This window comes from Zosterops lateralis, assembly GCF_965231275.1.
Source record: "Zosterops lateralis genome assembly, chromosome: 6".
Classification (NCBI taxonomy): Eukaryota; Metazoa; Chordata; class Aves; order Passeriformes; family Zosteropidae; genus Zosterops; species Zosterops lateralis.
In genome coordinates, this window is record NC_139761.1 from 52,051,067 (window position 1) to 52,075,454 (window position 24,388).

The 24,388-nt window shown below is 37.1% G+C and overlaps 1 protein-coding gene across 1 annotated transcript in view; it reads left to right on the forward strand.

The window, feature by feature from the left end:
• The window catches only part of IPO7 (importin 7), a 34,322-nt gene that overhangs the window by 5,418 nt on the left and 4,516 nt on the right, over positions 1 to 24,388 (forward strand). The window contains exons 2-24 of the mRNA XM_083863044.1: positions 3,104 to 3,185; positions 4,778 to 4,931; positions 5,282 to 5,440; positions 7,668 to 7,824; positions 8,445 to 8,534; positions 8,957 to 9,051; positions 9,153 to 9,237; positions 12,245 to 12,379; positions 12,912 to 13,011; positions 14,053 to 14,129; positions 14,470 to 14,586; positions 15,369 to 15,458; positions 15,967 to 16,132; positions 16,885 to 17,045; positions 17,880 to 18,008; positions 19,869 to 19,935; positions 20,014 to 20,139; positions 20,434 to 20,531; positions 21,917 to 22,012; positions 22,472 to 22,692; positions 22,798 to 23,003; positions 23,349 to 23,555; positions 23,906 to 24,022. Of these exons, the coding sequence (XP_083719170.1) occupies positions 3,104 to 3,185; positions 4,778 to 4,931; positions 5,282 to 5,440; positions 7,668 to 7,824; positions 8,445 to 8,534; positions 8,957 to 9,051; positions 9,153 to 9,237; positions 12,245 to 12,379; positions 12,912 to 13,011; positions 14,053 to 14,129; positions 14,470 to 14,586; positions 15,369 to 15,458; positions 15,967 to 16,132; positions 16,885 to 17,045; positions 17,880 to 18,008; positions 19,869 to 19,935; positions 20,014 to 20,139; positions 20,434 to 20,531; positions 21,917 to 22,012; positions 22,472 to 22,692; positions 22,798 to 23,003; positions 23,349 to 23,555; positions 23,906 to 24,022 (2,935 nt within the window). The remainder of the gene's footprint in view (positions 1 to 3,103; positions 3,186 to 4,777; positions 4,932 to 5,281; positions 5,441 to 7,667; positions 7,825 to 8,444; positions 8,535 to 8,956; positions 9,052 to 9,152; positions 9,238 to 12,244; positions 12,380 to 12,911; positions 13,012 to 14,052; positions 14,130 to 14,469; positions 14,587 to 15,368; positions 15,459 to 15,966; positions 16,133 to 16,884; positions 17,046 to 17,879; positions 18,009 to 19,868; positions 19,936 to 20,013; positions 20,140 to 20,433; positions 20,532 to 21,916; positions 22,013 to 22,471; positions 22,693 to 22,797; positions 23,004 to 23,348; positions 23,556 to 23,905; positions 24,023 to 24,388) is intronic.

Here is a 24,388-nt window from a genome sequence, read left to right on the forward strand (position 1 = left end):
GGTGGTGTCTCATTTTAGGTTCAGTTGTTTTTTTCCAAGTGCCAGTAAAACATTGGATATTGTTTTTAAGAGCGAGGCAGAGCAAGGGAGCACGTGAGGGGCGATTGTAGCACTTGGTGCTTTGTTTGAGCATTCAGTACACTCTTGTCTTCATGGAACTCTCCTCACTCATCCCGACATCTCAGTTTCTCTGCAATCACCTTCCTTTCAGTGGCTTTGGGAGGAGGTCATTATGAAGAGTTTGAGAGTCCTTTATATTCCATAGAGAATGCATGGAAGTGTTAATGTAGCCCTTTGTGAATGTCGATATTAACGGAGAGGATTAAGAGCAAGCTTTGATTGGCAAGTACAAGGTATTTTACTTGTATTAAAAGCACAGATTATATCTCGGCTGAATCTGCTTTGAACCACTAAAGGTGATAAAGCAGCTCATCCTCATGGTTGGTTGGGGTCTGATGCTTCAGATGCTAATAAGGATGACACTTGTAAGATTTTGAAAAACCCAAACAGATAATTGTGTAGATGTTTCAGTTTTGTCCCTTAAAGCTTGCTATAGTTCAAAGAACCCAGTGAAAATATATTAATCCCACATAGTAATAGAGAGCTTCTGTAGCCTGCTATAGACACAGGCTCACTCCTGTCTTTGTAAATGAAGAAAACGTTCTTTGGTATTTTATTAAATTTCAGTGTGTGGCAGTTTTGTGCACTGCTGTCTAATTTTTGTTTCTTTTAAGACATAAGATTTTTAAATTTAATTTCTTTTGGTTTCCCATTAGTTCCTTAGTAGCTCTTAAACATTATTTCCATATTTGTTGCCGAAATGGATGGGTTTTATTACAAGAATAGCTGTCATTTATCATGGGAAAGGGAAAGTTATCCTTAATTTTTTAGAATTATAGGATTAAATGCTTCTGACTTTGCAAACATTGCAAATTTTCACTATAGAAAAGGTATCTATTAAGCTTATAGCCCTTGTGGAAAGACGTCAGTTTGCACTTTTAAGTCCATTTTATGCAGACTAATATGACCTTATTTGTAAGTGAGTTAAAGGTTATGGAAACTGAAAGCTTTCTTCAGGTTCACAACACGTTAAATACAGGAGCACTTCCTCTGACATTAGCGTTAAGCATATAATTGAGTGCTGTGCTGAATTAGGGTCTGATGTCATTCGGAATGTGCTGCAGGACTCTGTGTCTCTATTAATGTTCCTTAAGGAAAGGAGGAACTTAACGGACCTGGAACTGCAAGAGAAATCAAACCCAACTAGTAAAATTTATTTTAAATTTACTTATTTAACCATTACTTGGCAGTTGAAGAAAACTGCGCTTTTTAATTTAATTTAAATTAATTTTATTTGAAAGTGTGCTTGCTTCTTGAGGACTTGAGGAATATTAGAGGGACATGGGTCAGCAGGATGTGTGCTCATATTGCAGTGTCAGTTACTCTCAGTTCATCAAATCACACTCTGCAAATAAACATTTCAGTGGGGCCAGATGCTTCTGGGTGCTCTGGAGCCTGTAGAGTTTTAGTGCACAGGATGAGTGTGTACAACAGTGTTTTAACATTTTGGGAAGATTCTTAAATCAAGTTTGTTCTTCATTTGAAATCTGTTTTAAAGAACAGGAGATAGAAAACAAGCTACTCTAACCAAATCTGAGTACCAATGGCATGTCCCAGGCTGTCCCTTTTACACTTGTTTATACTGGAACCTATTGAAGGTATTTGCTCAGGAAAATGAAAGTTGAAGAGAACATTCTGGTTCTGTAGGAGTGAGCTGAGCAGCATTACACACTTAGGAGGAATCTTGACATCATTTCATACTGACAGAAGAGCTTTTGGTCCTACTAAAGGAATGGAAGGATAATTTCTGATTGTTTCTCTTTATGATGTGAAGTTGCTGCAGTATCTAAAGCAGCCATTTGGTTTTCATAAATAGTGTAATTTCAATGGTTTTGAAAGTTACAAGTGGGTAAGAGGTGTTTTCCTCAGAGTTCAATAGGTTAAGTTATGTGGATCTATGCAGTTGTCTTTGATAGGGGAACTGCAAAGAACATAGGAGACAACATTGCCATGTAAGTGAAGATAAAGCAGAAAAGCAAAGTGGTTTGGAATGGGATCAGGTAGATCTGGATTTGTCCAATGGAATATCTCTGAGGATGAGATCCCATATCTTTTGTGGATAAGTGTTCCAGGCCTTGACCTCCCTTGTGAATTTTTTCCATGCATAAAATAGGGATTTCCCACTGTAACTCATGTCCAAGGACTTTTCACCTTGAGGAAAATTGTATTGGATTTAAGTTCAGAAAAGTAGAGTTAGTTTTTAAGGATTGCGACTCACTTTTCCCAGCAAAATTAATTTATTGTCTGGAGTTCTTGATGCTTGGGAAAGGTGAGTGTACAGGGTGTTATAATAATGTTAAGGTTTGTTTCCTCACTGAAAATACAATCCAGTCCTTAATGTATCAGTGACAGTTCTCATTATGGTAAGAAAAACCACGTTTTGTTTTCTTCCTAAGTGAAACTCCTGCAAGTCCTTGGGAAGTTGTCAGTCTGCAGATGTGTGTCCATTTGGATCTCCCTGCTGTTGCTTTGCTTTTGTCTGGTTCTCTGGGCAGCTGCTGCAGTAGTGCATCAGTCGTCCCTTGAAACTGGTTTTTCAGAAAGATGAAGTAGGAGTTGGACTTAGTTTTAAAACATAGTTCCCATCTGTTTCTTAGCTGGTTATATAATGAACTCATACCTTGCTAAAGGTCACTGTAAACCCGCTGTGCTTGAGTTTTTCGGGCTGTTCAGGTGCTCTTGCTTCAAGTGTTTGTTCTGAATGGGGAACATGTTTGGTGACTGTGGAAGGCTGATGCCTGTTCAGTGGTTTCTTCAACTCTGTTACATTAAATGGCAGGATTTTCCCTCCCCCTTGCTGTCTTCAAAATACAGTGAGCACTAAACTTTGGAATGCTTTGGCTGATTAGCTGACTCCTGTGCAACTGGCTGAATTGCTGGTATTCTATTGATTGCATTACATCATTATAAAGATATTGTAAAACTTAATGGGAGTATTCTAAAACTTAACTCTCTTTTTTTTTTTTTATTCCCCTCTCCATAGGCTCATAAATCAGTGAACTTTGTTTCAACTCTGCTTCAGATCACTATGTCCGAGCAACTGGATTTACCAGTGAGACAGGCAGGCAAGTTTTCAAATGTTTTTTTCATTGTATCTACACTAATGGTGCATACACACAAGTACACATGCAGATACTGTTAAAGAATTCGAATGGTTTTAATGTCAAGCACTTAGAAGTTGGGAGTTGCTCAAATTAGTCATCAGGAGCTATTATCTGGCACCATACACTGAGTAAGGAAGACAGAAAGAAAAGGTGTGTCTGGCTCTTGAATGACTCCTTCACCTTTATCTCTAGTGAACATTCCCTGGGGAGGCAGAATGGTTTATGATGCTGGTGCACTTGGTCCAAGGAGGTCATTTAAACTTGTACTGTGAGCACTAATGTTTCTAAACATACTAAGTAGAAGAAGAGCAAATTATGTCTTTTCAAACCCTGCTTATTTGCACGTGAGCCATCAGTAAAATTGGATATTGATTATTGACAAGCTCCAAACATCACCTTAAAGCTGCTCTAATTATTTGATAGAGGTTTTTAGTACAATACTTCATGGGTTTTCTGACTGGTCAGGAGGGTGTGATCTGGATTGCTTATTTGGACCTTCCATGTAGTAGACTACTCTAAGCTGTAGGATAAACTTAGCTTGCATTTTTATCTTGCTGCTTGGGGGTACCATTCCAATGATGACCCACAAAGCTTACTGCTTTACAAGGATAACATGCAAAAAGAAGTTTAAAGAAAACCTCTGAAATTTCACCCCCCTCCATATAAGCCAATTAAACCCCATTAAATCCTGTGGAGAGTGGGGATGGCTCATTCAAGGCCCAGTTACAAACCGTGTGTGTTTGCAAAGCAATTAATGATGAATCCCTCTGAGGGCTGGCTGAAGTCTCTGTCACTTCAGCCTTGCAAATAATCTGCTGAATGTTTCTTGACTTGTGCAGACACCTTCAGAAACCCTCTCGTTTCTCAATCTTCAAAAGGTGCATGTGAAATTTAGGAAGAGAAGATGCTTTATGGACTTCTATGTAGAATTAGATTAACAGTAACTTTGTTGCCAGTTTGCCATTTGAGACTTAGTGTTGCACGTTGTAAGTACTTTTCTAAGTGCTGTGATTTACATTCTGCCACACAAGCAGTTTGGATTTGGTTGTCAAATGGTAAATTCAGGCTGTATTCCAGGAGCCTGAGTGCTACAAATTGCTTTATACCCAAACCTGGGTATAAAGGAGCTCTGTTTCTCTAGCATTCATTCCTGTATCACAAACTTGATTAGATTTTTTTTTACAAGGGATGTTTTAGGTTGTCATTAGTATTGATCAGCTTTTCTTTTTCAGTTTTAATGAAAATATTGGGAAAATCATTATGATGGATTTTTCAGAAGTGTGTTGCTAAATAGTTCCACAACTACTTACCTGAATCACAGATGAAAGCAATGCCTTTAGTATTTTTATATTAAATGGGAGAAAGAGTATAAATAAGAGTAAATTATTTGGTTATGAATTGTGTGGTTTCTGTATTTTGATTCTCCTATTTCAAAAGGGCCAATGCTTTTGTAATTTTGGTTGGGTTTATTCTAAAAAATATTTGCTTGCAAGATATGTGTTTGTTTTATGCTCTGAATGGCTGTCAGCTGATTTGCCACTCTTGTTTCACAGGGGTTATCTACTTGAAAAATATGATAACCCAGTATTGGCCGGACCGTGAAAGTGCTCCAGGAGAGATCCCACCTTACTCCATCCCAGAAGAAGACAGACACTGTATCCGTGAGAACATTGTAGAAGCCATTATCCACTCTCCTGAGCTGATCAGGTGCACACTTTTAGCCTCTGCATGCATTGCCTGTGGATTCTCACTGTTGGGTTTCTTTATTTTTTTATTTTTTCCCCAGCCAAGATCACCCACGTGCTAAGCATCATTGTCACACACTGTGCATCCTAAACATAGAATTGATGTAGATGGAAAAAAAAGTTTTCAGCTTGTGTCACATTTAAAAATTTAAAATTCTTTAAATGGAGAATATTAAGCAGAACCTACAGAATCTAAACCTTCTAAACAAAGAGAAAGTCTCAGTATGGACAGTATTTGCTGCTTCAACACTACAAGAATATTATTAAAATAATAGTAGTAACTTATTTAATTGTTGTGCTTTTGATTTCCAGAGTACAGCTTACTACTTGCATTCACCACATTATCAAGTATGATTATCCAAGTCGCTGGACTGCAGTTGTGGAGAAAATTGGATTTTATCTCCAGTCTGACAATAGTGCTTGTTGGCTTGGAATTCTTCTCTGTCTTTATCAACTTGTGAAGAACTATGAGTAAGTTCTTTCTGGTCTTTCTCCATATAAACCAGCAGAATTAATATATTTGTGTCGATTTTTTGTACATTCTGTGTATATTGTAACCATGTAGAAATGTAATCTTAGAAAGTATTCTTGACTACTTGTGCAGATGCTGGCTCATGTACCTTCTCCACTAAAAATTACAGAGAAAGTGCCTTTATTAAAAGTCTGAAATCAGAAAAAAAAGGGTGTTTTAAAACCTTAATGTGGTAATTGTTTTTATGATTGATGGCAGTAAGGAAATCTGCTCAAAATCATGACTTTTATAGGAATTTATTTTTTAACTCAGGTTTAAACTTTTAAAATTTGTACTCTAGTACTTGGTGACAGTAACCATAGAAGGCTTTCAGAGTGTGAAATCTGGAATTTTGGGAGCTCAGAATTAGTTAACTGACTTTGGTATGATCACTTGGATGATCAGAAAACAGGAGAATCCTGGAGTCAGGGAATTGTGGTAGTGGAACTGATGGAATCCACAATTTACTCTTCCAAAGCATTGGAATGCATAACATTTCTGTTTCAGGTTCGTGATTTAAAATGTTGCATGGAATAATTTCCACCTAATTTCATTAATTTTATATCAATCAGTGTAAAACAGTGAATGTCAATTTCTCAAAAAATGCTTTTACAGGAATGCAATAAAGATCTTTGTAATCCCAAGTGGGAGTTTTCTTAGTGGCTGAAAATTGTAAGCCCTGCTAGGAAAGGAAAGCAAAAAGTTTCTCCCTTGATTTTCAGCTTAAACATCTTTAACCAAATATGCTGCAGAGATCTGTGAGCTGTAAATCACAAAGTGTTCAGTGGTAGTGAGTTATGATGGTAGAAATCCATGTTTAGGGATCTGAGTGCAGTCAGTGTGTGATAAGGCACCAGGTGTGTCTGTAGTCCCAGCTGATCAAACACTTCAGCTGAGCCAGAGCTGCTCCTGCTTGCTCAGCTTTCTGCTGGAGTCAGCAAGGGTGAGTTTCATGTCACGAATCATGTAGGAATGTGCACATTTCAGGGTGTTTCTGGCAGCTCAGTGGGACACGAATCTGTGTAATGTTATGACTTTGATCAAGTTTTTACTGCCTGAGTTGTAGGAATATTTAAGTTCATAATTTTTTTCCTTAACATGAGACATATCTTGAAGCTTTTCACATTTTTTTTTCTTCAAATTCAGCCAGCAAGATTAAATGGCTGCTCTTGCATAGTAATTTTTTTTTGTGGAAATTAGAATTTTTCCTGAGCAACATTTAATGTTTGGGTTTCTGGTTCAGAAGATGCATGAAAACTGTATTATTGAACAGGATTTTGGAGCTCAGTGTTTTGTAGTAGTTCTTAGAGAACATGCCATCTGGCAGCAGATTGAGTAGTCTTTTTCTTGTTATATTCTGAAAATTGCCACTGTTTAGGAAGCTGAGTATTGATATTTAATATTAGTGAAAAGTCTACAAACAATGTGTTTGGAGAACAAACCAAAGCTCAATTTTCTAACCCAGAAATCTCCCACAGGAGTCCAAGTGTCTGACAAGTATTGATTGCTGAATCAAGGAATAGATGTACAATCATAAAATGATATTCTACCTTGTTATCACCAGTATAGACAAGATCCTGCTCTGCTGTGAAAACTTGAATCAATTAGGAGTCTCTTGTGTTTAAATTTGTTAATTTAAGTTAAAAATCAGGGCAAAAATTTCAAAATGCGGCTTCATTTCCTTTTAGGAATTTTGAAATGTTTGAGAAGGAAAGTGGAGCCTTGTTTTCAGCATGGGCAAGGTGGTGGGCTGTCCCCAGCATAGAATGTCTGAGATTTTATTTCCAGGGTGGTTGCCTGATCAGAGTCTGCCCCAGAGCCTGGAATCCCACCTTCTCCATCAGATTGTTGCCTTTGGGCAAATCAAATGCTGAGAGAGGAGAGCCATCAGGGCAGGCTATGAGAGACTTCTCAGTTTGCTTTGTCCAGAGTCAGTGAAGCAATTTAGCTTCTACAAACATTTTGATAAATTGTGAACTCTGATTAATGTGTTTCTCATCTGTAACCTTGTCTGGCTATGGCTTTATTTCTGATTGTGTCATAGGAACTGGCTTGGGTTTCTTTTTAAGTCACAGGTTGTTATAAGCTGTCATATAGCCTGCTCATGCCCACACTGGGGCAAGGTGAGCTTTTTCAATTTAAAGCTGCCTGAAAGAACTACAAAACTGGTTTTGTTCTTCTCTAAAGGTACAAGAAACCAGAGGAGCGGAGTCCCTTGATAGCTGCAATGCAGCATTTTCTGCCAGTCCTGAAGGACAGCTTCATTCAGCTCTTGAATGATCCCTCAGACCAGTCTGTCCTCATCCAGAAACAGATCTTCAAAATATTTTATGCCCTCGTCCAGGTAAAAAAAACTTTGTATATACTTGAACAATAATTTAAAGCATTATGCTTTTCTTTAAAATAGTGAATGACAAAAATATTACAGTATTAGATTACATCTGAATCATTTTCCCTACTACTCAGCTCCGTGAATCACAAGTTTCTGATTGTCTTGTGCTTTTTACTTTTGAACAGTGCTATTCCTGGTTGGCATTAGATAAAACTTATACATGCCATCCTCTGAAGGTAGGGTGTTTGCTGGAAAACCAGTTAGATAATGAGTTTTCCAAGGACAGATTGTAGAGGCCAGCCTACAGAGAATTACCAGTGTAAATATAGCAGTTTGGAATGGAACTGCTGTTAAATGCTTCAGAAATTAGAGTAACATCAATTTAAGTAGCATTTTAGCATTGCATAAGCACAATGAATTGGAGCAAAGACCTCTAGCACCTTTGAGGATATTAAGGATATAGGTTAGATTGTGTTGAGTTCTTTAGCCTGGTTTTTGAGGTAAATTGCTAATCTTTCATGGTAGCTAAGTGTAGGCAAAGATTTTGAAAGCTAAAATTCAATCTGTAAAAGTAAAACATGTATTATAAAGCAATTCAAAATTAATTTCCCCTTTTGTTTTCTTTTAACAAGTACACACTACCTTTGGAGTTGATAAATCAGCAAAACCTGACTGAGTGGATAGAAATCCTGAAGACTGTTGTTGATAGGGATGTACCAGCTGTAAGTGACTTTTGGCTATTTATGTCTTTAAGCTTAAGTATTTTTCATTCATTAGAATGTTAAACAGTTTAATATTTTATTTTTGCTTTCTGTTTTCTCTACAGATGCCAAGAAAATAATATAAAACAAAAAAGATTAGGCTAGATGGGGAGTTTTAAACAGACTAAACAAATTTTGAAAATATGTAGCTTTTATGAGAGTTCTGTTTTCAAATTGTAGCAGAACTTATTTTGGCTTCTTGATTCAAGATTTTTTTGATAATTTAGGCATATTTAATGGCATTTATTTTTAGATATGCACTACTTCATACTTCTATTAAGCTAGAAGTTCAAATGGCAGGTTAAAAGCAAGATATACTGTGTAGTTGTTCTAATTACATATAATTTGAACTCTTAGTGAATAATATCTCTTTTTTCCTAAAGGAAACCCTTCAAGTTGATGAAGATGATAGACCTGAGTTGCCTTGGTGGAAATGCAAGAAGTGGGCTTTGCATATCTTGGCGAGGCTCTTTGAGAGGTATTTTCTCTTCCATTATAACTTCTAAAAAACCCCAAGCAAATATTCAAGTCAGTAATATTGCTGCACCCTTGAGCTTACATACTTGCTTTTAATTCTAGGTATGGAAGCCCTGGCAATGTTTCCAAGGAGTACAATGAGTTTGCTGAAGTCTTCCTGAAGGCCTTCGCTGTTGGTGTTCAGCAAGTAAGAAACTCTGAGTGTGGGGGGACTATTAGGATAAGTTTAGAGTTACTACTGACTGCTTATTTCATTTTTTGCTGAAAAGGCTTCTTGCTCTTATTCATAACTTTTTTCAAGCACATTGGTATGGAAAGCAGTGATGTCTGTGAAAAAAAAAGAATGATAAAGAAATTATCAATTTGCCATATATCACAATCCACTTTCCACTTACAAGCCCTCAGATGAGCTTCAGACAAATGCTACCAGTTAGTTTCTTTCTGAAAGAGATGGGTATATGTGGTGTAGGTGACCTTCAGAACTACCTTTTAAACTCTGATACAGGGTTTTTTTGACTTAAAGTCTGTAAAAGCTAAATTTTCAGCCTTCTGCAAAAGCCTGATCAAGCAGAGTCTCTCTTATAGACGGGTAATTCTGATCTCTTTCCACTCATCTCCCTGTTTTGGGGTTGCCACATGTCCTGTGTTTTAAGGTCTGCTGTATGCAAAGAATCTTTGGATCAATTAAAACCCTCAGTTATGTTTTGATAAAATTTCCTCATACTTGGTTCATAAATACCTTTATTTTAAGATGATTGTGTTGCAAATGTAAATAACCATTGATTCATGAAAATCTCACAGTGCGCAATGTTTTCTTCAAAGCCTTAGAGTCAGACAAACAGTTCTTAGTTCAGTTTCAGTTCTCTTAATTTCTAATAAAATTATAATGAGTTACAGGACTTTAAAAAAAAAAAAGAAATGTAGGGAAAGTATCTCATAAATCCATGCTTTTTGATGGTTGGCCAAAGTATGGAAAGCATTTGTCTTGTTGAGTGTGAGGCAATACATTCCCCTCAGAGAAGTGGTGTCAGTATTGCTTCCTGAGGTGCTGACCTGTCACCTCTAAGTGACGTTAGAACATTAGATAGATAATTATTCCATGTTCTTTAAGGACTTACTGGTTGCTTTGCACTTCCAAGATAAAATAAATTTCTGACAAAAGGCTATGGCCAAAAGTAGTCTTTGAAAAGATAATTTTAACAGTATGATAAAATACTTGTTTTTCTTTACATTCTCCTTGAATCAGATTTGATCCTTACTGTTACTGCAGCTAGGAAACTCTAGGAATTCAAGTATTTTAAAGAAAACTGCTAAAAATCAATACTTTGCCAGGCTTAGCTTGTTCCTAAACAATAATACAATTTGTTTAGGAAGACAGACTATATTTAAGGTTCTGCCCTCTATTTTTCTGCAGAAGATAGATCTTAGGCCACTGCTCAGAACATGGAATCTGTCAAATAAATGTTGTGGAAGATTTTTGAACAGGATGTGTTTTATTACAGAAATTGGAAATCTATGAAATACTGAAGTATACAAATTTGGATAATATGTTTCATTGAGTTGTCTCTAGTCTCCAAAGTGTTTGCACCCTTTTAGTAAAGGAGTAATAAATAAATACAAGGCATGAGACTACAGGTGGTTCGAGTATAAACTTGAAATATACTGCTAATATTATTGTCATAATTACTTCTCATTGATTGGCCCCCACCCCTCCAACACAAAAAATCTTGTACATTCAGCATTCACTTTAACTAAACTTTCTGAGCTTGTCCAAACCAGGCTGAGCTGCCTGGCTGGAATACCCTGAATTTATCCCTTGTGTTAGCAGCTGTTTTGCTCAAGACACTTCTCATGAGCCAGAACTAAGCCCTGGTTGGACACTGCTGCCTTGTAGTTCCTTGGCACTGTTACAGAATTTTATTTTATTTGCCCCAGAGTGTCCATCCTGCTTTTCCTCTTGAACATTTTCTTAATTTTTTAATATCTTTACCTACTACATCTGAATCATGAAACTACATGCATCTTCTTGGATAGTCCTCAAAACAGCTCCAAGTTTGAACTTGTGCTCTCTTTTCTATCCTAACTCAGTACCTAATGCCACCAAAACCTTGTACTCAGATGATGTGCTCATACTAACCAGTAATTTCTCTCTAAATCCTGAAAGTTTTTAAACATGAGCAGTTCAAACTTTGGGAACTGATAAGGTATCTACAGCACAAAACTATTTGTAAAGCTGTGAATATTTTGCTGAAGGAGTGAATTCTCCTTAAAATTAAGTGCATGGCAATTCCTTTGGGAAAAAACAGTTCAGTGTTTGTGTAATAAATGGTATCAGCAGCATTAATTTTCAAAATAATGAATCTTTTTTTCTCTAGATTTTTATTTTGGTAATATTACACATTTGTAGATATCTTTCCAGCCCCATTGGGTTTGGATTAAAAAAAAAAAAAAAAGCTTCTTTTGTGTAAAGACTTACAAAGAAACCCTGAAAATGGGTTTTACCATTTCTCTCCATTAGTGATGCTGCTTCTGAAGGTGCAGTGTTTCCACTGACCTGGATTGGGCTACAGGGAGTTCCCTTTGCATTACCCATGCAAAACTCTCCTGTGAGCTGTAATTTAATTACTGGGCAGGGTCCCATGTCTGTTTCATGACCTTATGTGTGGAGAGCCATGAACTTGAACACAGAGTTCTGGAGGCCACCTCAGGTGAAGAATGGAGGGCAGAAAGCCAAATGGGGTGACTGATGGATCACTCCACACACACAGGTTCCTCACAAAACTGTGTGGCTGTGAGGCAGCACAGAGGCACAGATCAGTAGACTGTGAGTGTAGAATGTTCTGATCCAGTGGCTGGGTGTGAATTTCTGCCCCCAAAGAGAGAAGATGGAATAATAAACCTCAGAGGGCAAGGCCCCCTGGGGTGTGTTGGTGGTGAATTAGCATGTATGGTTTGTGTTATTAAAGGATGGTATTTTTAAAAGATGTGCAAGCACCCAATATGAGCTGCAAATTGTCTCATAAAATTAACAATGACATTTGGTAGAAGGATTAGTCAGTATTTTAGCCTAATGAACAAACGGGGGTTTTGTTCAGTTTCCAGGGGTTCTTATGTAGGCTTGTGAGGGAGGGTGGAATCGTGGTGAAAATGGCCTGTGCTCAGTGTAAGCTATTGATGAGATCTGATTTCTCTAGGTGTTGCTGAAGGTGCTGTATCAATACAAGGAAAAGCAGTACATGGCTCCTAGAGTTCTGCAGCAAACGCTGAATTACATCAATCAAGGAGTGTCTCATGCAGTCACCTGGAAGAATCTGAAACCTCATATTCAAGTAAGCCATTTTTGGGGTTTAATATTTAGATGACTCAGAAGTACATTAGTCAGTCTCCTGTACAGTGTTTCCAGCCTTGCTACAATTCACATTTTAGGCACTTCTCTTATAAATTGCTGGTGGAAAGAGTTTAAGCCAGTTTAGTGAAGGTTACCTTGAAACATGCACAAAGCCAGCTAATTTATTGCTGTCTCTCCTTTGTGCTTTAATTTATTAAGGATTAAAATCTAACACAGCAACACCACACATTTGGAGATGGTGTTAGCTGCTGAATTTATGACATTGAATCATCTCTACATGCCATTATCCAAAGCCAATCTAGTATCTTGTGTTCTATTGTAACTACCTAAACACAAAAGATTTGCTTTTTTGTGAAGTGCCACATAAATCCACTCTAAATCCAAATAGTTTAAAAATGTTACCATTTTATATGAGGAAGTGACAGGATGGAGAAAATCTGTAAAATACAGGATAGAATACAGAGATTGATTAAGTAGTGCTAACCTGTTTTCAATCTCTTTTTTTATTCCAGGGAATCATCCAAGATGTTATTTTCCCATTGATGTGCTATACAGATGCTGATGAAGAGCTTTGGCAAGAAGATCCATATGAATATATCCGCATGAAATTTGGTGAGCATTTGAAATCTACTTGTTAAAGAATGATTTCATGCAAAGATGGGGTTTTAATGGGGTGTTTTAGTGAAAACAGAGATGGCTTTAATCTTAAAAAAAAAATAAACACAGTGTATTAACTAAATAATAGAAGTTAATATACATAAGTTTGACATATTGGTAGAGAGAGGACACAACAGTCAACAGTGATTTAGGAGATTGTGCACTTGTAAGAGTATTTCATTTTTACAGTTACAAAGTTTTTATTACAAATAAAACAGTTCTGGTCTGGCTAACAACAACTACATAAATTTAATGTCATTTAAAGGTTATGCCTTACAACAGCTAATATTTTAGGCCCTGCATTTCTTAGGGAATTTCACCCATGGCAGAGTTCAGAGCAGTTTTAGCCCAGTGGTAAATGACACTTTATGGAGTAAGCCTGGCATTTCAGACTTGTCCCATTTCACCTCCTGTGCTCTGCTACTTTATGTTGGGGTTTACTCTTAAGTCTGTGAAGTCTTCTGAGGCTGGGAACAAAAAAAACCCCAAACTTCAGACTCCCTGAACAAATTCTTCCCTCCACTAAGTATGTTTATGTGGCTAGAACAAGGAATCTTGAGGGGTTTGTGAGTTTTTATTCCTCGGGTCAGAGGCATACCTGTAAACACTACAGGTGTTACAGAAGGCTCTGATAATTCCCTTCTGCAGAGAAAAGAGAAACTGAGCATTTTTTAACCCAATTAATTCTGTGTGCTGGCCTGTAGAGCAAATAACATCCATGACAAAACTTGGCTGTTGTGTCTGCTTTCCACTGTTACAAAAGATTTATCTCACAAATAAGAGACACAGAACTTCAAATTAGACATGTAGAGGCAGTCATCATGAAAAACATGAAACATGTATCCAACCACATGTTACTCTTTAGTCTTGGAATTTCTCTAGCAAGAAAGCCTGATTAACCACCTGAGGGGTGCTCTTTTCTCATATTAAATACATTAGGATCATGAACTGTAGTAAAGGACCAGAATTTGTAACTGTTTCAATGTTATTTAACAGATGTATTTGAAGACTTCATTTCTCCAACAACTGCTGCTCAGACATTATTGTTTACATCGTGTAGTAAAAGGAAAGAGGTAAGCTGTTCAAGGATTATACTGAAATACCACTACCTAAATTCAGTTTATTTGCTGAAAGAGCTATTAATAAAAGTTTTACTTTTCTGCTCTCATATCATAGTACGCTAAAATTTGAAATTTATTTTGCACTGGTCTATTTAAGATTTTTGTATTTGCAAATTCCCCTAGGACCCATTCTTGATAGAATAATGTGTGTTTATAACAAAGACATAAAACATTGCCCAAATTCCAGACTTGGAGCAGGCTATTAGATATTGTAGCAGTTCAGAGCACAGAGAATGGCAGCTGGGATGATTGATTGATTGGAATACTTTGACTAACCTTACATGTAATCTAGGTCCTGCAGAAGACAATGGGCTTTTGTTATCAAATTCTTACGGAGCCAAATGCTGATCCTCGCAAGAAAGATGGTGCTTTACATATGATTGGTTCTTTGGCTGAAATTCTCCTAAAAGTAAGCAGAACAAATCTCGTGGTTCTTTTCATCCTTTTTTGGTTTTTTGCCCCTCCTATGCTTTCTCTAACATACAGTGCCTTAGAAGAAATGCAAATAGCTCTGAGTTCACAGGTTTCTGAATTACTGCCAGGTTTTTTTAAGCTGTTGAAGTTAATTGTTTGGGTTTAATGTCAGCTTAATTACTTAATTACCAAAGTTTTATAGGTCAAGTTCAGATTATTGGTATAAGTTCTTTTAAGTTCTGTGCTTCTGGTGAGAATTACTGCACAATTTCTGTGCTACACTTAATTACATTCCCTTTTTTGTGGAAGGAAAAAAGCGTATGCAGTGAGAGGCTGTTTATTTAATAGACTCTTCCATGGATAGAAGAGAGGAAATAAAATGAAATTAGTGATGTTGCTCAGTTAAAATGGTAGCCAAATAGATGCATGGCATGGAATTGTATTTGGACCACAACTCTAAGCAGTTTCCCTGACAACTTTTACTTTTGATGCCAATGTCCTTCCAATTGAAAGGTGTCTCTTGAGATCAAAAAATGGCTGGGGAAAATGTGTCACTACTATGACTGAAAATTTTAAAAAATCCGTGTAGGATCCAAGTTTAATTACTAATACAGGAGATCATTGTTGCATAATTGACTTTAAAAAAGGGCTAAGTTTAAAGTCTGAGTGGTTTGTTACACTCTTCACACTTTATCGTGTGTGACTTTTTTTACTGGAATAGAAATACATTTTTATATGGAGTTTTAAACCGATGTGCTTCCCTTCATGTTTTGACAGAAAAAGATCTATAAGGATCAGATGGAGTATATGTTGCAGAATCATGTGTTCCCTCTCTTCAGCAGTGAGCTGGGTTATATGAGAGCACGGGTAAGAAAGTGTGGCATTTACTGGTGAGATACACTGTCTGTTCCAATTGAAGAATTCAGAAATCTTCAACTTCTTCCCTCTCACAGATGCTCTCCTTTCTGCACCTTTTTCATAATCAATTGTAGCAGTTTTTAGCTGTGATTCTAGATAGCCCCTGTGTAGTTGTGCAATGGCTGCAGTGTTGTGTGCACAGTTTCCCATCTGTGTCTGGTGGTAGGGTCTGTGTGTGTTTTGCACATGGACTGTACTGCTCACACAAAACCTGTGGCCAAAGATGAACCTGAGATCATAGTACTGGTCCAGTGATGTCTGCAGGACACCCTCCCACTGACCAGCCTCCACACTCTCAAACATCTTCGTCACTGAAGAGTCTTACAGTATCTTTGTTCAACAGGAGTTGCCCCTGAGATTCAATCATTTCTGTAGGTTATGGGTGTACAAATAGTTGATAATCCTGTTTGTAGGTTTTGCAGCTCTGAATTTCTTCAACGTCTTTTTCTTTTTTCAGGCTTGCTGGGTTCTTCATTATTTCTGTGAAGTGAAATTTAAAAGTGACCAGAATCTCCAGACAGCCTTAGAACTCACGAGACGGTGTCTCATAGATGATAGGGAAATGCCTGTGAAAGTGGAAGCTGCAATAGCTCTTCAAGTTCTCATCAGTAATCAAGAGAAAGGTAGGAGCCCTTTCTCACAGCTACAGGAAGCTTTAATGGAATAGGTGTTAACTTTGTGATGTTCAGGGAGACCTGTTCTCATCTTCCCTGATGTTCATTTTTCTGTTGCAATTGCAATTTGTAGTCATTTACTATAATTTTTCAGCTAGAAAAGTTTAATTTTTTAAACTAAATTATATAATAAATTGCATTTTAACATAATAAGACATGATTATTAAAACATGGTAAACAAGAGCTTCATGGTACAGTAAATCCAGTTTTATAGCATCTAATAATTGAATCTGAAATACAGTGGTAATATCTGTCTTGGAATGTATTTGTTCATGTTAAAATTTATTTAAAGAAAAGAAATAGGCTGTCTTGATTCAGACAGGTTTTACATGGCTTAGTATTCCTGAAGTTGGCATAAAAGCCACAAAGCAAACATAAATTATATATTTAATACTTCATGTAATTTGACAAATGTGTATATGTACCCATTGCCATTCAATTAACATTTGCATTGGTCAGTAATCTTGCGTTTGCTGAATTCAGGCCATAGAGCTCTGGTTTTCATACTTAAATTTTGGTTCTCTTGTTATATATTACTAAAAATTTGTTCTGAATTGTAGTATTGCTATAATAATTTATAGTACCCATGGGTTTGGCATGTAAATGCTGAAGCAGTAAATAAAGTTTTTTGAGGTTGAGGTTCTTACACTGATCTGTGGTTTTCTAAGAATGTTAATTCAAACATTCCACCTGTTTTACAGCTAAAGAATATATTACTCCATTCATTAGACCTGTAATGCAAGCTTTGCTTCATATTATAAGAGAGACTGAAAATGATGATCTTACTAATGTGATTCAGAAGATGATCTGTGAATATAGTGAAGAAGTTACCCCAATTGCAGTAGAAATGACACAGCATTTGGTGAGACTTTATGGTGGCCTGGGGAGATGTTTAATATGGGAAAGATGGGTATTTAAAATTGCTAGTTGAATTTGACCATCAATTAATAGCTGTTGTTACTCCAATCTGTTTAAGTGCATTGATACAAGTAATTTTCTTCTACATTTAGACAGGTTTTTTTCAGAAGTGGCTTCATATCTTACACCAAGTAGAAATTTCTAAGAACAATTCTAGAAATGTTTGCAAAATCTTTGCATATTTCCTCCTGATAGTGGTAATAATGAAATTGGTAGCACATTTTAGGTAGTCCGTCAAATGTCACTTAGGTTGTTTGTTTTAAAATATTAGATTAAAGAGTAGATTTTTTAAATGAAAAGTTTGATGTGAAAATGAAATTGAATCTGCAGGAGAAATTCAGAGCTTGAATGGCCATATCTAGCAAGTTGTATTAATGGCTGCAAAAGCAGAGGTCAGCTCAGTGCTTCCCTATTAAAGGCCCTTGGAGTTAAAATGGAATTGCTATCGGTTCCTCTCTGGGAATGCCTGCCAAGTGTTCCGGTCTAGTCCAGCTACTGAGGAAACCTTGTGTCAGAAGGACTTGCCAAGGGAAAATGTATTCCCCTGCATGGGACATAATGTCATTTATATCTTTTTATTCATCAGTAGATGAAGGGTGACAGCTCCAATGGCTTAACATTTAAATTTTATCATCCTGAAAAGAAATTCTGGAGCAGAGCTGTGACCTGATATTATTTGTACACATTTTCTCAGCAGAAGTCCTTCTGAAATGGTGTAGAATGCCAGATTTTCACAATTTAATGACATATTTATGGGTTGTTCTGCTATTATGTGCAGGCAATGACATTTAACCAGGTGATCCAGACTGGTCCAGATGAAGAGGGCAGTGATGACAAGGCAGTGACAGCAATGGGAATCTTGAATACTATTGATACGCTTCTCAGTGTAGTTGAAGATCACAAGGAAGTAAGTATAAATTACTTTAAAGCTGATATGTATGGTCTAAGAACACTGTAAGCCTTTTACAGTCACAGTGTTCCTGGCATTGTTACCTGAAGGACTGTCCTTTTGGCCTAACAGATGTTATAACAGAAAATAATGAAGTACTTATCATGTAGCCAAGTTATAACAGAGTGGGTCACTTTTCTAATGCAGTGCATGCAGTAATAGAGCATAAGTGTTGCCACAGTATTTCCCATAAGAATCCAGCTTCTTGTTCAAATAGTAGAAGCAATGTGTCTGTAGCAGGTGGAACTGTGAGCTCAGCTGGAGACACACATTTGATTTGATGAGGTCTGCCCTTCAAACAAAACAGATAAAGCTTCACATAGCTCCAAACATTGACTCTGCTGACTGGGTTTGCTCTCTGTGGCAGAATCGATGTGAGTAAATACAGCTCTTGTGGCTGTGCTCAGAGATGGGGGTTTCACTTGCCTCATCTGCCCTGGAGAGTTTTCCTTTGGGATTAAAACTCCTGTCATTTTGTTTTGGTGTACTGGATGGAGTCACTTCTATGCAGAATACAGCCAGTTCTAAAGATGCTATTTCTGATTAAAATCTTTCTTGACAAAGTCAGCTATGGTTTTTTTATTAAATACTTTATATGTTTTTAGTGACTAAAGAGTTTGGTAATAAACTGTAGGGCTCTGAAGACTTCACTAAAGAAGCAGCATCATACAAATTCCCAAGGGCAGAATTCAGTGCTTCAGTGCTGCCACACAATAAACCAAGGACCAGCTCAGCTCATTTACTTGTTGCTAGAGCTGCTCATCAAGCTTTTCATGTACTTGTGTTTGTCAGCAAATCCATGCCTTCTAAATTAAAAGTCTGTGTAACGATATGCTAGTCTTGGGGAACTCAGTTTGAAAATGTTGACCAGTAAACACTTATACTTAGAGACATCTCACACAGGATGACCAGTGTTCCAAGAGATAAGGTATTTATTTAGCAGGTTAGTTTCAAATCCTGTTCTGCATAGCTAGGACCAGAAACTCACCCTATGAAAAGTGAGTGAGTAACTCAACAGGTTAATGACTATTAACCTGTTTGTTAGCTATTCCATGGAGTAATATGTACTAATTTGGAAGACTGACTGAATCTGTAGGACCAGCATTTAGACTGCTGGTCTCCATACCATATGAACATCCTAAGCTAGGGTTGGGAAGTGGTTTGGTATTTGGGAATTTTTGGTGGGTGTTGTTGTTGTTATTTTAAATTTCTTTTCTGGAACAGGAAATACCTCCTGTAATTTCCATTCTTTACTTTTTTATATACATGTATTTTGCCTACAGTGTTTTAATGGGACTGAACTGATTCAAAGGGTTAGTCAGGCTTTTCTTTTTAAAGGATACGCTATAACGAGATTCTTCCAAGGCTCAAAAAAACACCTTTTATTGAAAGCTGTCTCAGAAATCCTTAGCTAAGTGCTGCTTTTACACATTTAGTGTTCTAAAATGTGACATTTCTAATTGTTCTTGAAAACTATATTGTATATCAACAGTATCTGTATATTGTATATAAAACTGCTGTATAGAATTGTATATAAAAATTGTATAGAAATTGCTTTGACAATTTTAAAATGTGTTTAATTTCAACTCCAAAGTACTGAAAATAGTAATTACCTGGTTTTTTTTGTTTGTTTGTTTGTTTTTTGTTTTTGTTTTGTTTTGTTTTGTTTTGTTTTGGTTTGTTTTTTTTTTTTTTTTTTTTTTTTTTTTGTTTTTTGTTTTTTGTTTTTGTTTTTGTTTTTGTTTTTGGTTTTTTTTTTTTTTGTTTTGTTTTGTTTTGTTTTTGTTTTTGTTTTTGTTTTTTGTTTTTTCCTTCCAGATTACCCAGCAGCTGGAAGGGATCTGTTTGCAAGTGATTGGAACAGTTTTGCAGCAGCATGTATTAGGTATCTGTACTTCTCCTGGCTTACTTTTAAAAGTGCATGGGATTGGCATGATATTTACCTAGACTCTGTTTGTTTTAGAGTTCTACGAGGAGATCTTTTCCTTGGCTCATAGTCTGACCTGCCAACAGGTTTCTGCACAAATGTGGCAGCTTCTTCCTCTTGTGTTTGAAGTCTTCCAGCAGGATGGTTTTGATTATTTTACTGGTAAGTAATATAAATAAATCATGAAGCCAGATGGTTTCATGGCTGCAATTTCAGCCATACAATGAATTGCATCATGACTGAAATTTAGGAAAACACTCAAGTGAGATTACACTTGAAGTATTTTTATTTTGCTGTTGCTGCTGCCAGACTTGTTTTGCTAAGGCACCCATGACTTGCACACACTTACTTTGGCAAACATTAAGCAAGAACTGTATTATTAATACACAGATTTCAACCTGATTTTAATAGCACACAGACGATACCTAACTGTGGTCATCCTTCTTTTTAATACAGATATGATGCCTCTCTTGCATAATTATGTTACTGTTGATACAAATACACTTCTGTCAGACACAAAATATCTTGAAATGATCTACACTATGTGCAAGAAGGTGAGTAGATTCCTGTGTGGTAACAAAACCTGCCATCTCTGAAGAAATAACAGTATTAAACTGCGTACTTTCTTCCACATCAGCTTTTGCCATCTGCTCTTTAAAGCATTTTACAATCTAACATCCTCTAAGATTCCCCAAATTACTAAGTTATTGCAGAGAAATTTAAGGAGATTGCATCAAAATTTCAGATATATGCCTTTGACAGAAGGGAAAAAATCATACACAGCAAAAGCAGAATAAACAAAGCAGGTTTGGTGCAATACACTTTGTGCATATGGGCATGCAAGACAGATTGCAAAAGGTCGGTGGATTCTTTCACCTGGGATTTTGTAGCCTCACCATGGCTGGGATACACTTGCTCTATGTGTGCTGAAGGTCTAACACTGTTAGCTAACAGTAGTGATGTAGGGATGGAAGCTAAAGGGACAGGAATAGGAAGTTATTTTCCCAAGTTTGTGCCACATCACTGGTGAAAGCTGGGAGCAGACTGCAGTTGCTCTGACTCAGTCCAGGCACTTTTGGGCAGGGTTTCTGTATTCTACTTTGCATTACTGGGCTTTGTTGTCCAGTCAAAATGCAGAATATACAGCTTTCCAGAGTGTTAGCATCATATGAGGAACTTCTTAATACTTTTTTATAAGATGTGTGTTAATGTTTTATCATCTCTAATAGTAATATGTGGGGATTTCAGTTTTCCACTCCTCGATGTAGTGTGGGTTATAAGAGCTTTGATGAACTGACAGCTGTGCTGCCTGTGGTATTTCCTGAGTAATTCTTTTGAAGATGTTTAAATATTACAGTGAAAAACTATTTTATTATTCTAGAAATACTAGTGAATAATTCTTGCCAGCCTTTATTTGAAAACAAATTAGGGTGTTTGCCATTTCCTGGAATGTTATATATAAAATTAGCCTGTCACGGCCACTTAGTGATTAGTGTTAGCTGAGCACAGTGAATTTTTAACACAAGTTTTAGGTATTTCATGGTCTTCCACTGGATATCCCATTTTTGTAGATCAAAATTCTACAAAATTCAGTACATTAATGAATAAGAAAAGCTTTTTTTTGGTGAAATAGTCCTTGGCAAAATGGCAACTGATGCATTTACAGTGCTAGTAACTTATTGATGCTAGTAACTGTGGTAGGCCCAGCATCCACAGACTTCTTGAATATTTGTGCATATAGGATAGTTTTCCCCACTTTCAGCAGTTTTCAGTTTCTGGTTGTCACACTGAGCCTTTGCTGTAGATCTGGCTGTTTCACTGATGGTTGTTCATGCTGGCATTGTTAGAGGGGGTAAATTCATACCAGCTTTTCAAAGCAAAGCAGTGTATGGAGAATACTCCCTGAGGGGATACACCACCAGTAATGGCTGTGTTTCAGGTCCTTACAGGAGTTGCTGGAGAAGATGCAGAATGTCATGCAGCAAAGCTGTTAGAGGTGGTTATTCTTCAGTGTAAAGGACGTGGCATTGATCAGGTTGGTAACAACTTTGGTTGCTAAAACGAATACTTTTAAAATACTTTATTATCTGTCAAGCTCATAGCTTTGAAATAATGAAGAATGAAAATGAAGTTCCTAGAATCCAAATCAATGTAATAGAGAGGGACCAGAGACTTCATTATGCACATGTGGCAGTTGGAATTTAAGAGATGAATAAGTTGATTTTTCTGAACTTCCTAGTGTACACATTTTCTCTATTTTCCATTTTTAATACACAAGATTATAGAACCAGAAGTTACACTTGCTGTGCAGGATGTCACAAAATCCTTGTGATTAAATATTTTCACATTTTCATTTCATCTTTGTATCTGACTTCTGCTGGCAATTAAAAATGACTCAATATTATGCCATCTGTGTTTATGTGCCACACTGTTTAAGTACAGAAGGACAAGTTTTATTTTTGATGACTGAGTGTGTAATGTTGTCACTGTCCAGTGCATACCCTTGTTTGTGGAAGCTGCCTTGGAGAGACTGACCAGAGAAGTGAAAACCAGTGAACTGCGAACCATGTGCCTCCAGGTTGCCATAGCTGCTTTGTATTACAATCCTCATTTACTATTAAACACTTTGGAAAACCTTCGTTTCCCCAATAATGTGGAGCCTGTCACCAATCACTTCATAACTCAGTGGCTTAATGATGTGGACTGTTTCCTGGGGTAAGTGTTTGCAATTCTGGAGATGATTCTCTGGGATACACCTTTGTATGACCTGCTTGTAAATCATGACAAAACTTGCAACTCTTTTACTCTTCTGTTTTGTAGACTTCATGACAGAAAGATGTGTGTGCTTGGCTTGTGTGCTCTTATTGATCTGGAGCAAATACCACAGGTTTTAAATCAAGTTGCTGGGCAGATCCTGCCAGCTTTTATCCTTTTATTTAATGGATTGAAAAGAGCATATGCCTGTCATGCAGAGCATGAAAATGACAGTGATGATGATGATGAAGCTGAAGAAGATGAGGAAACAGGTATGGAGACAGAACCTTTGGCGTTATTTTATATGTTTCATTTTTCTCTGATGGAGCTACTGAGTTCCTTTGTGGAATTCTTCTGAGTACCCTAATTCCAAAAACGAAGCAGTGCAGTAGAACACTGGACATATTTTGACAACTTTTAAGTATATCTGACTTACTTTCCACTCCCTCTTAAAAACTGTCTTCCAGGGCTGAGTTAAATGAGCTCCCCCCTTTCCAGCCTGTACTGTATTGTTACCACTTCCACTGCCTATTTTATCTAATTAGCCACATTTCTAAAGAATTGTTCTTGCTGTTCTCAAGATAAAACTTTTTTGTTGTTGTTTATAATTAACTCAGAGGAGCTGGGCAGTGATGAAGATGACATTGATGAAGATGGTCAAGAATATCTAGAAATTCTAGCAAAACAGGCAGGTGAAGATGGAGATGATGAAGACTGGGAAGAAGATGATGCTGAAGAGACTGCTTTGGAAGGCTATTCCACAATTATTGATGATGAAGACAACCCTATTGATGAATATCAGATATTTAAAACAATTTTTCAGAGTAAGTAACTGTACTTCTTTTCCTGGCCAGCAAGTTACATTTCAACTTTAGTGTACACTGTTGTAAACTAGAACCTGTTCAAAACTTCCAAACAGGCTTTCCAGTATGTGCTTGAACCATTTTTTTCTTTGTAAAGGAGATGCCATCATTAAACTTTCAGAGCATAGGAGATGCTTGAATGAATTTATAGTAGTAGGGAAGAGGTCAGAAGCTGTACTAGTGTTTAAAGGTCTTGAATTATGTAACCATAACAGCATATTACTCTGATTAAAATGGGAGCGAGTAAGGTCTGAGTTCTAGAACATTTTACTCAACATTTTCCTTTTGCTCATGTTTTCTTCCTGCTGCAGCAATTCAGAACCGTAACCCGGTGTGGTACCAGGCCTTGACCCAGGGCCTGAACGAAGAGCAAAGGAAGCAGCTGCAGGACATCGCGACCCTGGCGGACCAGCGGCGGGCAGCACACGGTACTGTGCCCCTTTGTACCACTGATACCTCCTGCTCTGGCACTGCCCTGGGTGGGCTCAGGAAGCAAAACACAGAAAGGGCCTAAAATTCAAGCCTGATAATGTCTCCATCAAAATAGGGCTGTGTGAAATCTCTTAAAGTGGTCAGGTCACAAAGCCTCGATGCACAAACTGGGAGGCAACACCGCAGGTGGGAGGAATGGCAGAAGCACCTGGGGATGTGGCCAAGGAAATAAAAGGATATTTGTCCTAATTGCTTGGATTTGAAAACAATTGATTTGATTACCTGAAGGTAGATCAACTCCAGGTATGTCAACAAGCACTTCAAGTGGCTGATAAATTATTTCCTGAGATGTGACCTAGTCC